The sequence below is a fragment of the Octopus bimaculoides genome, chromosome 1, assembly GCF_001194135.2.
Source record: "Octopus bimaculoides isolate UCB-OBI-ISO-001 chromosome 1, ASM119413v2, whole genome shotgun sequence".
Taxonomy (NCBI): domain Eukaryota; kingdom Metazoa; phylum Mollusca; class Cephalopoda; order Octopoda; family Octopodidae; genus Octopus; species Octopus bimaculoides.
This window is the reverse complement of record NC_068981.1, coordinates 4283986-4301529: the sequence shown is the minus strand read 5'-3', so window position 1 is coordinate 4301529 and position 17544 is coordinate 4283986. Positions and strand designations below refer to the sequence as shown.

General features: G+C 41.0%; 1 protein-coding gene across 1 annotated transcript in view; it reads right to left on the bottom strand.

The window, feature by feature from the left end:
- LOC106880950 (hydrocephalus-inducing protein) overlaps nucleotides 1–17544 on the bottom strand; it is a gene marked incomplete at its 3' end in the record, with an annotated part of 180276 nt that overhangs the window by 83741 nt on the left and 78991 nt on the right. The window contains exons 38-46 of the mRNA XM_052974127.1: nucleotides 16915–17098; nucleotides 15035–15176; nucleotides 13149–13226; nucleotides 11445–11651; nucleotides 11017–11136; nucleotides 8112–8269; nucleotides 6275–6315; nucleotides 4460–4645; nucleotides 1101–1252 (exon numbers count right to left, since the gene is read on the bottom strand). Of these exons, the coding sequence (XP_052830087.1) occupies nucleotides 1101–1252; nucleotides 4460–4645; nucleotides 6275–6315; nucleotides 8112–8269; nucleotides 11017–11136; nucleotides 11445–11651; nucleotides 13149–13226; nucleotides 15035–15176; nucleotides 16915–17098 (1268 nt within the window). The remainder of the gene's footprint in view (nucleotides 1–1100; nucleotides 1253–4459; nucleotides 4646–6274; nucleotides 6316–8111; nucleotides 8270–11016; nucleotides 11137–11444; nucleotides 11652–13148; nucleotides 13227–15034; nucleotides 15177–16914; nucleotides 17099–17544) is intronic.

Here is a 17544-nt window from a genome sequence, read left to right as displayed (position 1 = left end):
GCTCCCGTAGGATTTTCGAGCGAGATCGTTGCCAGTGCCCCTGGACTGGCTTGTGCGGGTGGCACATAAAAGACACCATTTCGAGCGTGGCCGTTTTCGTGCGGGTGACACGTAAAAGCACCCACTACACACTCGGAGTGGTTGGCGTTAGGAAGGGCATCCAGCTGTAGAAACTCTGCCAAATTAGACTGGAGCCTGGTGTTGCCATCCGGTTTCACCAGTCCTCAGTCAAATCGTCCAACCCATGCTAGCATGGAAAGCGGACGTTAAACGATGATGATGATGATGATGATGACAGGCTTCTTTCAGTTTCCTTCCACTAAATCCACTCACAAGGCTTTGGTCGGCCTGAGGCTTTTAAACATCTATCATGACTGAACAACAGCTTGCAGACACTGGTCCAGTATCTCCATGACGACAAAAACAATATGGACACTTTTTAGGCTAAAATCTACCACATGCTCAGCAACACATTCTTGTTGGATGTCATTAAAAACTGAAGATATAAGATCTGCTAGGTCACAAACAACATTAAGTTTTTCTAGGAATTCAATTTCTTCAGTGCCATAGAAAAAGCAATGATGATGGTGCCACATAAAAAACACTGGTGATGGTGCCACATAAAAAACACTGGTGATGGTGCCACATAAAAAAGCAATGGTGATGGTTCTACATAAAAAGTACTGGCAATGGCTCCGCATAAAAAGTACTGGTGATGGTACCATGTAAAAAGCACTGGTGAGGGTGCCACGTAAAAAGCACCAGCGACGGTGTCATCATGTAAAAAGCACTGGTGATAGCACCATTTGAAAAGCATTGGTATTGGTGTTACGTAAAAAGCACCTTGTACACTCTGTCAAGTGGCTGACATTAAGAAGGATATCCAGCTGCAGAAACCATGCCACAACAAATGGAATCTGGTGTGGCCCCACCTGGCCTTACCAGCTTTTGTGAAACCAGCCAACCCAAGACCAGTAAGGGATACTGATGTTAAATGATGATGATACACACGTGTGTGTGTGTGTACATACATACAGATACACACACACATACATAATTGCATTTTCTTTCAGTTATATTCTATTGTAAACCATACTTACGGATCTGAAGGAGAAGAGGCCACAAATATGTATTGTTTCAATATATCAGCCCCAGCTGGAGGTTTTCTCTTCACTGGGTATTGTACAACAGCAAATGTAGATGGGGGTGGTATAGGTGGACCTTTGGGGCCTAAACCCAGGCCATCTAAAACCTAACAAAATAGAATGTAAAATTTGTAAACATTAAACTAAGAAAATGTCAGCAAAAACAATAATAACAGTTTTATATTTTGGGGACTTTTGAGGGGAGGGGCTTTGGTCAGTACCATCAACCTCAGTATTTGACTGGTATTTTCTTTTATCAAGCCAAGAGGAATGAAAGCAAAGTTGACTCTCACCATGGAATTTGAACTCAGAACATGGTGAGTAGGAATAAATGCTGCAAAGTATTTTCCTAATGCTCTAAGAATTCTACTGGTTTGCTGCCCTAATCATCATCACCATCATCATGATTTAATGCCCTCTTTCCACGCTGGTATGGGTTGGATGGTTTAACAGGAATTGGCAAGTCAGAAGACTGCACCAAGCTCTGCCATCTGGCTTTGGCTTGGTTCCCATGGTTGGATGCCCTTCCTAACAGTGGCAACCACTTACATTGACCCCCAGTACTCAACTGGTACTTAATTTATCGACCCTGAAATGATGAAAGGCAAACTCGATCTCAGTGGAATTTGAACTCAGAATGCAGCAACCGAGGAAATACCACTAAACATTTTGCCCAGCATGTTAACGATTCAGCCAGCTTGCCACCCTAATAATAATAATAATAATAATAATAATAATAATAATAATAATAATAACACACAGAAAATAGCCCCACCAAGCACTGCACACGTAAAACACATTCAATACAGTAAAAATAAGAGCAGCACAACAAACCACAGCACATACCCAAGGCATTCAGAGCTGTGCTTGGTAGTGCAGTGAAAGCACATGATAAAAATAAGACTACTAAATAATAATAATAATAATAATAATAATAATAATAATCCTTTCTACTATAGGCACAAGGCCTGAAATTTGGGGGAGGGGACTAGCCGATTACATTGACCCCAGTGTTTCACTGGTACTTACGTTATCAACCCCGAAAGGATGAAAGGCAAAGTGGACCTCGGTGGAATTTGAACTCAGAACGTAAGGACAGGCGAAATACTGCTAAGCATTTGCCTGACATCCTAATGATTCTGCCAGCTCACTGCCTTAATGATAATGATGATGATGATGATAATAAAACTGCTGACAAATGGTACAAACACCACCCTGAGGCTGTAACTGAGGGAGAAAATGTAATTATTCTTTGGAACTTTCCAGTATGTACAGATTGGCAAATAAGCCAGATATTGTTGTGAAAGTTGGCAGAGTGAAGGTGCAAAAGATGACTCGATAGTGTTGCCAGATATATCCACTGGATGATCTCTGGGAAATGTGGAATTGTCAGAGCTAAGTGGCATGAGCAGAAATCAGGAGTGTTAGAGAATGACACATTTAAGCTTTTGTGAGACTTCACCATTCAATGTGATATGGAATGATTGAGGCAAGAAGGCCAGACAATGTAGTCACCAACAAGAAAGAAAAAAAAGGGGCCCAGATTATCAATATCTCTATCCCAGAGGATGGTAAGGTGCAAGATAAAGAGCATGGAAAAATGGAGAAGAAGGAGGCTGGAAAGTTGTGGAAGATGAAGATGAGTTTAGTGATTCCAATGATTATCAGAGCGTAACGGACAGATTCGAGAACTGTGTGACTAAATTTGAATTGATGCAAGGTTACAGGTCATGCAGAAGGATTTTTGAGAAAAGTCTTGTTTATGTAAGGCAGAGGAGAGAAAGCAGTAAGGGACCTTTGTTCACTTGTTGTTGACCGCTCCTGACAGAAATAGCAGGAACGTTTATCATGTGAAAAAGAAAAGTGAAGTTCCTTCCCTAGTCATAGGGATGGTTTCCAGGTTTTCATGGCATATATTTGCTCCCCCTGGACAGGACACAGGTCCATTGCAGGATAACTCAATTTGGCCAGCTGAGTGGACTGGAGCAACGTGAACACAAGAACACAACACACAGCCTGGTCCAGGAATTGAAACCACAATCTTAGGATTGTAAGCCCAACACCCTAACCACTAACCCTAACCCTAACCCTAACCCTAACCACTCACCTCCACTGTTTATAAGTTTCTGAGATTTACAAATACTGAAACAACGTTCCACTGGCACGAGTGCCAATCAGGCAGTTAATAATAATTCTTTCTAACTATGGTACAATGCCAACAATTTTGAGGAGAGGGGCAAGTTGATGACATAATGGAGGTAGCAGTAATTTACAGTTAATGAATCCAAATTCCAAACTTTGATCAGATTGAGATCAGATTGAGCTTGGTGCAGTCATCTGGCTCACCAGTCCTCAGTCAAACAGTCCAACCCATGCCAGCATAGAAAGCAGACGTTAAACAACGATGATGATGATGATGATGATGATGATGATGATTGTTGAAGTAACCATGGCAATGGCTGAAACAGATTTCAGTTCCTGTTTCCATTTGATAGATGTAAGTCTGTATAGGGAACCTGTTTCTTTCTAAGTTCTTATTCACAACTACACCAAAAATTAATCTAACCCTTTTCATACCAACTAACCAACCCACACACCCATCCGGCTAAGACCTCCTTGGATCCATAATACAAACTTCCAGTTTTAATGTAATCTAAATTAGAATTTTCCCTCAAAATTTCATACTAATTTATGTTCCAAATTCCAGAAAAAACTGTTTAACAATGTCAAAATTATTTCAATAAGTTTTGTGGCTGTGTGATAAGAAATTTGCTTTCCAATCACATGTTTCCAGGTTCAGTCCCACTGCATGGTACCATGGATAAGTGTCTTCTACTATAGCTTTGGGCCAACCAAAGCCTTATGAGTGGATTTGGTAGATGGAAACTGAAAGAAGCCCATCATGTGCGTATGTGTGTGTGTGTGCTTGCATCCAACCACTGCTTGTTGATGTATTTACGTCCCTGTAACTTAGCAGTTCAGCAAAACAGACCAACTGACTAAGTTCCTGAGATTAAAAAGAAGATAAGTACTGGGGTTGATTCATTCAAGTGAAATTCTCAAAAGTGGTGCCCCAGCATGGCCACAGTCTAATGACTGAAACAAGTAAAAGATGAAAGATTATTTGCTTAAATTAACCGAAACAAACGAAATGGATTCCAACAGAAATAAGGCAACGAAAGGGTAAAAACAATTCCGCATGAACAAAAAGATTTAAATTTATAGATTTTTGTTGTTGTTGTAGTTTAAAAACAGGGAGAAGAGAAAAAACACAAGAATTACACAATTTTAATATTTCAAACAATGGAACTTACTTCAGTAACAACTGGAAGTTTGCTGCTATTCAAGATTTGATTGAGATAGGATGTTTCAGTTTCGGTACATTCAATGAGGATGTGAGGAACTCCAAGAGAAGGATCGACCTTTTCTTTATTGACTTCAGGTTCATCTATAGAAATGTAAATCGCAGAACATTTCTTTTCCAAGTGTGTGACCGATGGCTAGAAATTGAAATAAGATATGCATCAGAGAATGGAATATTCCAAGGTCAGAAAATGAGTTTTCTTCAAGAAAAACAGAAGGGTGGGATTGTGGTGGCAGTGGCAGTAGCGGTGGTGGTGGTGGTGGTGGTGGTGGTGATAATAAAAAAAATGGCACTCTGTCAGTTATGACGATGAAGGTTCCAGTTCATCCAATTGATGGAACAGCCTGCTTGTGAGATTAACATGAAAGTGGTTGAGTACTGCACAGACACATATACCCTTAATGTAATTCTCAGTTAGATTTGGCATGACATAGAGTGTGTCAATGTGGCCCTTTGAATTATGGGTACAATTCATTTTTGCCAGCTGAAGGATGCAATGCACAGCCGGGAATCGAACTCACAACTTCACGACCATGAGCCCAGTACCCTAACCACTAAGCCACAAGCCTTCACAGAGGTGATAATCGTGATGATGATGATGGAGGAATCTGTCAGAGTAGAGCTGAGAGTGAGGAGGAGGATAAAAATTGGTGGAGGGTTGGAGGTGGTAATAGTAGGGTCTATAACAGTAATGCTAATAAAGATGGTGGTGGAATTTAGGGGTTAGATTTTCCGTATTTGCTTTAATATTGGTTAATTCTCTCTCTCTCTCTCTACTGCTCTTCTTCATTAACCTTCCATCTACCACTCACCTTCTCCCTGATGAACTCTACCACACACTCATTAGGTCAGTCCCTGTTTAATTCCCGCCTTTCATCACTCTTCTACCTCCCCACCATCATGATGCTTGTGTAACGAGGAACAGCATCCCGTCAACCCCACATTCTTTACCCTCGCCCTCCCTTACGGCTGGCCATTACTTTGTTTCTTGCTAACATTTTATTCTGCTGACACTAAACGAAGAAGAAAAGGTAAAATCACAATGAGAGAGCCTCTGCATGGTCAGCCAATATGCTTGATGTAGCAGACAATCACCCTCGTCTCATCAGCAGCAGCATGCTGCCATGATTCGGATGGTTTGATGGGCTGTACAGAGCTTCTGCGTCAACTATGGTTGGATGCCCTTCCTGTCGCCAACCACTTTATATTTTCCATGGCACCTGCATTTGAGAAGCAACCTTTCTTACCCTTCATATGTAGAGAGTGCATAACACCAATGCAAGGTAGGGTGCCTTGTACATAGTAAATATAAAGAACACTCAGTAACCTGGGGAAAACAGACCAAGGAGAGAAACAGGAAAAGGAGAGGGACAGGGAAAAAAGAGGGACAAGAAAAGGAGAGGAACAAGAAAAGGAGAGGAACAGAGAAAGGAGAGAAACAGGAAAAGGAGAGGGACAGGGAAAAAAGAGGGACAAGAAAAGGAGAAGGAGAGGAAAAGGAGAGAAACAGAGAAAGGAGAGAAACAAGAAAAGGAGAGGGAGAGGAAAAGGAGAGGGACAGGGAAAAGGAGAGGAATGACAGCAGAAAAGCCATGCTACAGTTTTAAGTATGCAATACTTCCACAAGCCGGCCATTAATATCTTAGTATTGCCTTTATTCACTGAGCAAACTTTTAACTCAATTCCACCTTATTCAACTTGGATTGATTCTGCTATGAATTAATGACAAGTAATGGAAGATATTTAATTAAATTCTTCAACTTACATGAAACTTTTCTTTCTCCTTTTCTGAGTCGCGGAATTTGTCTACAGGAAAATAAGAAGACAGGAACTAAAGTTCTATATTTAAGAGATGAGGAATTATGTACATTATTTACATTGGACGGATATTTGTCCTCACCTTGTTTGTTAACATTTCGACTGATATACTCTCCAGCCTTCATCAGGTGTCTTGGGGAAATTTCAAACCTGGGTTCTCATTCCTAAGGTATTTTTTGATGTTACTATTATTATTATTATTATTATTATTGAGGTCACTGCCTGGAATCAAACCCGTGCTCCTTAACCTTAGGAATGAGAACCCAGGTTTGAAATTTCACCAAGACACTTGATGAAGGCTGGAGGGTATATCAGCCGAAACGTTGTGTTAATAACAAACAAGATGAGGACAATTATGTAAATAATGTAAGAACTCCACTGTGTTTCTGGATTACCAATAATCAGTGTCTGTGGACATTATATCGACAAGTTCAGTTGTCACTGGCAATTAAAACCATTTTCTTCTCTAACATCATTTATAGTCTAAGTTAAGCAGATATTTCTAGAACTAAGTAATAAAAGCATTTAATGTCACTTTTCAGATAAGAAAAAAAAAAGATTATTAACCCTTTAGCTACCAATCCAGCTATGACCATCTCTGCTTTTATGACATCAAATCTGTTTTAATGTAATCTAAATTAAATCCTTCCATCAAAATTTTATCTTAATTTACATTTCAAACACTTGCTTATTCAGGACAAAGTTACTTTCTTAAGTTCTTCATTTTCAAACTTAATTGAAACAAAGGCAGAGGATTTCAGTCATGAATGTTTTCGTTTTTTTCTTCCATTACAAAGCAATACAAAGTTCAGTATTTCATCATCATAAGCATCAGCATCATCATCCTCATCAGCATCATCATCTGCCTCATCATCATCATCCTCATCCTCATCAGCATCACTATCATCATCATCATCAGCATGAACTGGTCAACAACCTTTAGGATTTCCCTTTCAACAGTGACAATTGGTTCCACATATGGTTTCTGCAGGTCAGTGTTGTGCATGACCTCTGACCTCTGAGTACTGACTGTGAGGTCAAGTGAGATTACACTATACATTCTGGCATCCGGTGCTTTACAGGAAGTGATCTATTAGGCCAAGCATGTTGAAGTTTTTCCCCCTGCTTAGTCTGTCTTTTTTTCCCCTCATTGTCCAGTCACATCATGTGAAAAGCACCTGCATTGATGCCACATAAAAAGTTTCCATTCTGGTTCCGTGTAAAAAAGCACCTGTGCTGGTGCACCCAGTACACTCTGTAGAGTGAGGAAGGACATTCAGCTGTAGAAACCATACCACAACAGACAACTGGAGCATGGTGCAGCTCTCCGGCTTGCTGGATCCTGTCAAACCATCTAACCCATGCCAGCATGGAAAACAGACATTGAAATGATGATGATGATAATGGTGGTGATGGTGATGATGGTGATGGTTATCACGATCGTGATGGTGACGATGATGATGATGATAATTCGTTTACTTCTCTTTCATTCCCAAGTCTGTTTTCTCCCACAAACTAAAACCATTTATTTAGTTCTTCCTTCTTAGACCTGTGTTCTCTCGAAACACTCCTCACAATTATGTCTTTCTCCAAACACCAATCTTCAGAAGATAAGACCAAACTGAAGATGAATCACATCAACGTCACCAAGCTATTCCTGTCCCCAATTTAGAAGGGCCCAAAAGGGCACATCTCCTCCTCCGTGTGCAAATCTAAAACACACACACACACACCTATGAATACAATGGGATATTCTCTTTAAATCTGAAACGTAATTGCCTTACCTTTCACTCGAACATTCTTTTTCGCTGAATGGCCACCAACGTCTTCCACTTCAGATTTCTCTGACGGACTCAGTGGATATTTGGCTTGCAATGAGACGCGGTCCCAAAATTCCAATATCTCTATTATGTCTTTATAAGTATTGTCAAAAAGTTGGAACCTAAAAGAGACATTCAAAGAGATCTCATAGTATCCACCTGAAGCAATCGTCATCATCATAGTTTAACATCTACTTTTCATGCTTGCATGAGTCAGACTCTCTATGGTTGGATGCTCTTCCTGTCACCAACCTTCACCTGTTTCCAAGCAAGATAATACTTCTCCTCTTGGCCAGACATTTTCCCTGAATGACTGGTCTAACCAGCGCCACTTGCATGAAAGTGATACTCAATTACAACCTTCACATTGAATCAAAACAAGGATACACACACACACACACACACACACAAACAGGCACAAGCATGGGTGTGTGACAAGATGTTTGTTACCAATCATGCAGTTCTGGGTTCAGTCCCAATGTGTGGCACCTTGGTCAAATGTCTTCTACTATAGCCCCAGACCAACCAAAGCCTTGTGAGGCTTGTATGTATGTGTGTGTGTGTGTGTGTATATATATATATATATATATATATCTATATATATATATATTATCGTCATCATCATCATCATCGTTTAACGTCTGCTTTCCATGCTGGCATGGGTTGGTCATTTTGACTGAGGTCTGGAGAGCCAATGGTTGCACTAGGCTCCAATCTGATCTGGCAATGTTTCTACAGCTGGATGCCTTTCGTAATGCCAACCACTCCGAGAGTGTAATGGGTGCTTTTTACATGTCACTGGCACAGGAGCCAGTCAGGTGGGCCTGGCATCAATCACGTTCGGATAGTGTTTTTTATGTGTCACCGGCACAGGGGTTAGTCAGAGGGTACTGCCATCGGCCACATTTGGATGGAGCTTTTTACATGCCACTGGCACGGAAGCCAGTCAGGCAGACCTGGCATCAACCAAGTTCAGAGGGTGTGAGAGCCAGTCAAGGGGCACTGGTATTGGTCAGTCAGGGGTCACTGGCTGAGAAGATACAAATTGCTCTTGGACCACAGATCAATAAATTAGCACAGCTAAAATCCGTATCATGAGAGCAGATCACAGATAAATACCAGCAGATGGAGGGATGGGTTGATCATTTATTCAGGCCTCTGCTCGCAAGACTGATCAGTAGATGAAAGCCTACAAGAAGTAATGGCCCAACTTCCAGGGATGGCAGAACTTGACAAAGACTCCACCCAGGAGGAACTGGCAAAAGCCATTGATGAGCTCACAAGTGGAAAGTCTCCTGGCAATGACAATCTACCAGCAGAAATACTGAAAGAGAACAAGGACACCATCCTACTTCATATATACAAGTTAGGGTTAGGGTTAGGGTTCTGCTTGCGAAGACCTGTGGAGGCAAGTTAAATCGAAATCAAATCAAATTCGCAAATTCGATGACTGGCACCCGTGCCAGTGGAGCGCTAACAGCACCAATTGAGCATGATCATTTCCAAAGCAGCTGACTGGCTTCTGTGCTGGTGGCGCGTAAATAGCACCATTTGAGTGTGATCATTACCAGTGTTGCCTTACTGGCGCTTGTGCCGGTGGCACGTGAAAAAACATTTGAGCAAGGTCATTGCCAGTGCCACGTAAAAAACACCACTTGAGCGTGGCTGTTGCCAGTACTGCCTGACTGACCCTCGTGCCGGTGCACGTAAAAGAACCCACTACACTCTCGGAGTGGTTGGCGTTAGGAAGGGCATCCAGCTGTAGAAACTCTGCCAGACCAGATTAGAGCCTAGTGCAGCCTTCTGGTTTGCCAGTCTTCAGTCAAATCATCCAACCCATGCTAGCATGGAAAGTGGATGATGATGATGATGAAGTTCTTGATTCTCTGTTAGAAGCATGGAAAGGTCTCACAAGACATAAGAAATGCCACCATAGTGACCCTGTATAAGAACAAGAGAGAGAAGGAAAACTGCAACAACTACAGAGGCATGTTACTGCTATGTATTAGAGGGAAAGCATTTGCCCGAATACTGTTGAAGCACTTGCAGAGGTTAGCAGAAGGAGTTCTTCCAGAAAGTCAGTGCAGCTTCAGATCACGACGCTCAACAATGGAACAATGGTTATGATATTTCTTCTTCAACAGCTCCAAGAAAAGTGCCATGAACAAAGACACAGTCCAGTTTGATGGTTTCACATCAGACAGCTTTGAGATCAGAAGTGGAGTTAAACGGAATTGTTCTGGCAACGACCCTTTTCAGTATCTTCTTTGTCATTGCTGTTTTGGTTTGCCTTCAAGGAATCTCTTGTAGATGTCTCCCTTCACAGGAGAACTGATGAATCCCTTTACAATCTTGCACATCTCAGAACAGAAACCAAGACCAAGTCAACCTTGTACTAAAGTCCTAGGCTGACAAAAACCTTCTGAATGGATTTGGTTGATGGAAACTGAAAGAAGCCCGTGTGTGTATGTGAGGGGGGGGGACCCTTGTCTTGACCTCGTGTGATGGTTGCAAACAAGCAGCAGCATCACACAAGTGATGCTGCTCATTTCCAGTGTTGTATGAAAAACAAGTCTGCTGACAGAGAAATATTACCTTGTGTGAAAACAGGTAAGGTTTGGCTACAGGAAAGGCATCCAGTCATAGAAAACCTGCCTCAACCAATTCCGTGTGGCCCATGCAAGTATGGAAAAGTAAACATTAAACATTGATGATGATGATGATGATGGTGATTAAGATAAGCGCTGTTTCTTAAAATTCACATGTAACACCATGTAGCATTGAGAAAAAGAAAGAAGAGAAAACAGTTGTGATGTTCAGAAATAGAAACGCTGAGAAAATGACTCATATTGAAATTCTAAGAACATACTTCTGCATTTCAAGTAATTCTTCTTTGGTCAGTTCTTTATATGGATCTTCTGGAATCTCTTCTTTCCCTTTATTAGATGATGCGTCTCCACCGGTTTTTCTAACAGACTTCTTTCGGCGTCTAGAAAATAAAATAAATTTTCAAAATGCTAAACAACAATATCAAACATATTCTGTAATCAAAAGACAGACTGAGAGATGTTGAATTGTTTCAAGTTATTTGAATGTTTTTTAATCAGAATCATAATTAATTAATTATAGACAATCAATTCAGATAGTGGAATGAGAATCTAGTTGATACCATATCAAAATCTGAATGTACAACTGACTTTTCCTCTTCTGCTGCACTGTGTCCACTTCTGCCCACCCACCCATGCCCACCTCCTACATTCACCTGATAACATTTACTCCCCCACTGACAATACTTACTCGTCTGGCATGTCATTCCGATCGGTGGCCTGGGAGTCAGGACGTTCTGTGAGGCCACCTTTACTATCACCTTCATATTTATGGCCAAATCCTTTGGTCCCACCCTTTTCACCAAGGGTCGCTCCTTTACCAGGAGCGCCAGCCTTCTTGTCTTTGTCTTTTTCATTCGATGGTGGTGCAGGACGTTTCCCTTTTTTCTTTGATTTGCTGAAAATTAAATAAACGAATGATATCACAGTATAAAGCCCCAAGCCATTAATTTTTTTCGGGGGGTGGGGAGAGAGCAATTAATCGATGACATCAATCCAAGTACTTAATTGGTAAATTATTTTATTGCCTCCCCACCACCACCACCACCACCAAAATTATGAAAAGTAAAGATGACCTTGGTGGGATTTGAACTCAGAAACTGAAGAGCCATAACTTAAATATCAACCCCAAAATCCAATGATGCTGCCTCTTCAAGGTTATAAACACTGAAGATAAAACTCATATGGACGTTACCACTGAGCCATAAATACCACAGAAAGTTTATAGAAGCATCTTATTCAATAACTTCCATTATATATATATATATATATACAATACATAGTGGTTAGGTTGGTTAGGTGTGTTGCACTCATGACCATGAGATCATGGGTTCGATTCCCAGACTGGTTGTACATTGTGTTCTTGAGCAAAACCCTTCATTTCATGTTGCTCCAGTCCACTCAGTTGCCAATGGGTCACCCTGTGACAGAATAGTCTTCTGATCAGGGGAAATGTTGGCCTGCTTGCCTGGTCAGCAGGGTGGCATCATTCGAAAGCTAAAACTCTGCAAAGCGTATTGTGACCAGCGATGTATAACAACAACATCTGATAAGTTTGGTTGATCATGTGATCACATGGTGAACCCAGTATAAATCATAGCAATCATGATATTTCTTCTTCAACCCAAAGTTCCCAACCCTGTAACTTCCTTCATCTGAGCAACTGCCAACCCAACTGTAAATGGACTTCTAGAAGACTTATTTAACACAGTTTCATCATTTTAAAAGCTCTTTTCCCATGTTAGCATGACTTAGATGGGAGAACAATCAAAGTTAGATTTTTACAGTTAGACACACTTCCTAATGCCAATCCTCATCTGTTTTTCAAGTAAGGGGTTTCTTATTACAAAGGAATTTAATAGGGCAAAGCTACTGGAGGATTTATGGAGAGGAAATGTCAATAAACATCATCAGTTGAAGTCCAACCCTTTATGGATGGGAAACCTAAGGTAATCCCATAAACCAGCCTTCCCCATTTTTAATATATACACACACACACACACATATATATATATATATATATATATATATATATATATATATATATATATATATATATAGGTGTCTTCTTTCAGTTTCTTTTTAACAAATTCACTCACAAAGTGGTGACCGACTCAGGGCTATCATGGAACTCACTTGCCCAAGGTGCTGTGCAGTAGGGCTGAATCCGAAACCATGTAAGAAGTGAAAGTCCTGTGTGGGTCCAGGTTCAATCCCACTGCAGGAAGTGAAATTATTAACTACACACCCTTAACCTACTTCCATTCACCGAGTGTATAGAGGGTATATACAGGGTATATACAGGTGAAATAAACAAAGCATGAGTGTAAAATGGCAGAAGATGGTGCCTATGAAATACTGTTCTACATAAAATAATCAGAGAAACCAAAATTACATTTCCATTAGGCGCCGGTTTTCCGCCTCCTGCATTTCTCGTTCTTTACGTTCTCTTTCTTCTTTCTCTTTAATTTCCCTAAAAAGAACAAATTAATGCAGATAATCATTTCAAACTACTTCAGTTGTATTCAGTAACCTTAGATGTCAATAACATGTCCATCTATATTTTTGCCTCCTCCAATGTTTCAAGTTAATCTTCATCACAATTCTATGAGTTACATCTTAGGACAGCTCTACCTCATCTTTGACACACTCTTTTAGTTTCTGATCATTCTTATCACCTTCTCATGTCTGTTGTTCAGTCTCCCCCGCCCCCTTTGTCCTCCACTCAAATGCCTCTGACAGCCATCTCTCTCATTGTACAATTCTTTCTCTCTCTCTCTCTTGACCACACTGCACATTATCTCCACATTTTCTGATTTACCAACACTATTATTATACTCCTTCCTCTTACTACCACTTATCACCTCCAAGCTTCCTGAGCCACTCCTATTCTTTCTCCCCTCCTTCCTTAGCTCCTCCTAACTCCTTCCTTTCCTTTCAACCTTCCTGAGCCATTCCTATTCTTTCTCCCCTCCTTCCTTAGCTCCTCCTACCTCCTTCCTTTCCTTTCAACCTTCCTGAGCCACTCCTATTCTTTCTCCGCCTCCTTTCTTAGCTCCTCCTACCTCTTTTACCTCCCACCTTCCTCAGCCTCTCCTACTTCCTTTCTTTTCAACCTTCCTGAGCCACTCCTATTCTTTCTCCCCTCCTTCCTTAGCTCCTCCTACCTCCTTCCTTTCCTTTCAACCTTCCTGAGCCACACCTATTCTTTCTCCCCTCCTTCCTTAGCTCCTCCTTCCTCCGTCACTCTTATTCCTTTCGCTTCTCCCATACTAATATTCACGACTGACCACACCTCCATCCTTGTACATTAACCATCAGTAATTATCTCTCCTCTCCTTTGATTCTCCCCAACTACCCTTATACACGTACCTCCTCTATAGCCAGACACCTCTGCTCATCCCTCTGTCATACTTCAGCCTCTCAATACCTGACATTTAGCCACTTCCTTCCTTACTACAATCCCACTTAGTCAAGGAGTACTCTCCTATCTTGCAAGGCACTTGCTAACCCCACTAGTGTTGGTGAAATGAGAAAAAAAAGTACTCAATGCACTCAACAAAGTGTTTAGCATTGGCAGGGAATTGAGCTGTAGAAGCCATGCCAAAACAGACAATTCTGTTCTTTACTTTTTGTCGGTTATTTTATATTTTTGGTATATATTTAGCCTGTGTCCAGAAATCCAGAAAATCCAGAAATCCAGAAATCTGGACCACCTCCGATCCCAAAGTTGCCAGGTAAAAGATTCGATACCTGTAATAACAAGTGACAGAGCAGACAACTTACCACGGCACAGGGGAGAGATTCTGAAACACAAGACAATCTACCAAAGGAAGCTATGGAAGCTGAAAGGTGTTGGGACAAGCCATAGGCTCAGGGATGTACTAGTTATCATATGTGAAGGTGCATGGCTTAGTGGTTAGGATGTTAAGCTCATGACTATAAGGCCAATGCATTGTGTTTTTGAGCAAGATACTTTATTTCACTCAGCTGCCAACTCTGAGTTGTACCTGTAATTCAAAGGGTCAGCCTTGTTGCACCTATGTCACGCTGAATCTCCCAAAGAACTACATTAAGGGTATGAGTCTGTGTGGAATACTCAGCCACTTGCACATTAGTTTTACAAGCAGGCTGTTCCGTTGACTGGATCAACTGGAACCCTCGTTGTTGTAACCTACAGGGTGCCAGTCAGTTAGTTGTCATATATGATGGGAGGCAGGAGATAGTGGCTAATGACATAGATAGGTAAAGCATTAAGTCTTTCCACTGCAAACAACTTACCTTCTCATCCTATTTTTCTTTATTACCATTAATCGGTCTTCTACTCGGGCCCTTTGTTCCTCGGACATTGCATCATACTCTCCCTCGGACATTTCTTCAATCCATTTCCTCTCCAGTTCATCTTCTAGAATCTTCTGCTTTTCTAAAGAATATATTAATCATTAAATATCAAACAGTTTTCCATAAACAAATACAAACTTAGAAAATCACTATTTTTAAATTTCACAAGGAGAGATATTATTCAGCAACAGTACTTTGTAGTAAAGTTTGTTTGCCAACATAACATGGCAGTCCTGGTTTAGGACACAGATCGTGTCGTATAGCCAGCTGGAGACAATGTCTCCTGGGGCTAAATTACAGCAACATTAGTCCTAAACTAGGACTGCCATGCTATGTTGGCAAACAATCTTTACTACAAATACAAACTTGACTCAAGTTCTCTAAAGGTCAATTTCATGGAGACAGTGAGCTAATTGTAATTAGCTGATGAACTAGCCCTCATAGCAGATTCCATATCAGAGCTAGAAGAAAAATTTTAGGTGTGGGAAAAAAAAAAGCCTAGAATCTAAGGGCCTTAAGGTTAACTTAGCAAAGACTAAGGTCCGAGTAAGCAAGAAAACTGATAGGACCCTACTCCACTCAGGTAGGTGGACCTGTTCAATTTATAGGAAAGGTGTAGGCAGGAGCTCCATATAGTATACCCAGTGTAAGCTATGGACACAGGATGTGTAGTGGGTTAATTGGAAGGTTATCAGAGAAGATAGTTTTCATATGTGGAAGATGCACAGGATCCACAGAAACTTTAGAGACTCAGGAAACTGATTCTCTCAAAAGTTTTGGTGACTCATTAGAGGTAGTAGATAATTTCTGCTACCTAGGGGACCAAATTAGTTGTTGGGGAGGATGCATGGGGAGTGTGACAGCCTAGAATAAGAATAATTCAGAGAGCTTTTATCTCTGTTGGCTACGAAAGGTTTCTCTCTCTGAGTGAAAGAAAGATTGTATGACACATGTATATGGAAAGCAATTCTACTTGGTAGGGAGACATGGGCCCTACATGCAGAGGACATGCAAAGGTTAAAAAGGAATGAGACTAGTATGCTCCAGTGAATGTCTAATGTAAGTGTACATGTTTGACAGAGTGCCAGTTTTCTGAGAGAGAAGTTAGGCATAAGAAGAATTTGTTGTTGTACGCAAGAGAAGAGACTGTGCTGGTTTGATCATGTGATGTGGATGGATGCTGACAGCTCCATAAAGAAGTGCCAATCTCTCAAAGTGGATGGAAGTGGGAGACCCAAGAAGACATGGAATGAAGTACTTAAGAACAACCTTGGGAAGCTGAACCTTTCAGATGTGATGACAAAGGACTGAGATACCGGGCATCTGGCCATACTCAAGAAGACCCATACCCCACAGCAGAAGTGTTAAGACCAATACTTCTGGTTGTGTAAAGCACCCAGGGCAGTGCCACATAAAAACGCCCATGCGGTGCCACATAAAAGCATTCAGCACATTCTGTAAAGTGGTTGGCGTTAGAAAGGGCATCGAGCTGTAGAAACCATACCAAATCAGACCAGTCTGATGCAGCCCCCCCCCCCCAGGCTTGCCAGTTCTGGTAACAGTGTCCAACCCAGGCCAGCATGGGGAACGGACATTAAATGCTGATGATGTTGATGATGATATATACACACATACAACAGGTTTCATACAGTTTCTATCTACCCAATTCACTCTTCAAGCATTTGTTGACTCAAGTCTGTAGTAGAAGACACTTGCCCAAGATGCCACATGGTGGAACTCAACCTAGAACCACATGGGTGCAAAGCAAACTTCTTAAACATCACAGCTATGCCTGAAGAACTCTCAAACAATATACTGACCTTCTCGTGCTTTTAATTCTTTTTTCCTGTTTTGGTAAGTACCGAAATCCAGTCTGAGGCTGATATGAAAAATGTACCGTCTGTTATTAAAGGCTCTAAGGATGACCTGTTCAAGCGACAGGAAGCTGGGACTGAACATACTTTCGATACCATCAATGACAACACCTTTGTGGCAGTCAGGCATCTGAAAGAAATTGCAATTAGAGAACAAATATTAAAGGGCTTTTAGTTTCTCTGCTTTCTTTACATCCACCACCTTACATCCACACATTCACTTTCACACTCACAGAATAATAATAATGACGACAATAGTAATAATAATAATAATAATAATAATAATAATAATAATAATAATAATAATAATAAGGGGCTCTCATGGCTTCTGACCTTAATTGATTGGAAGTGTTATCATGTACATTGTTTTGTCTTGGTATAAAAGATGGGCTACAGCAAATATTCTGCTCAATACCACAGATTTGCTTCTCAGTTGTTTGACTTCAACCAGTTGAGCATGTCCCTTGGTGGCTGACGATATGTGCATCTCTGATCATGAGTAGAAGTAGTGGGGGAGCATCATAGCCATGTGTTGAGAGGAATTCTTGGGGGTTTGGATAATACACCTCTGGAAAT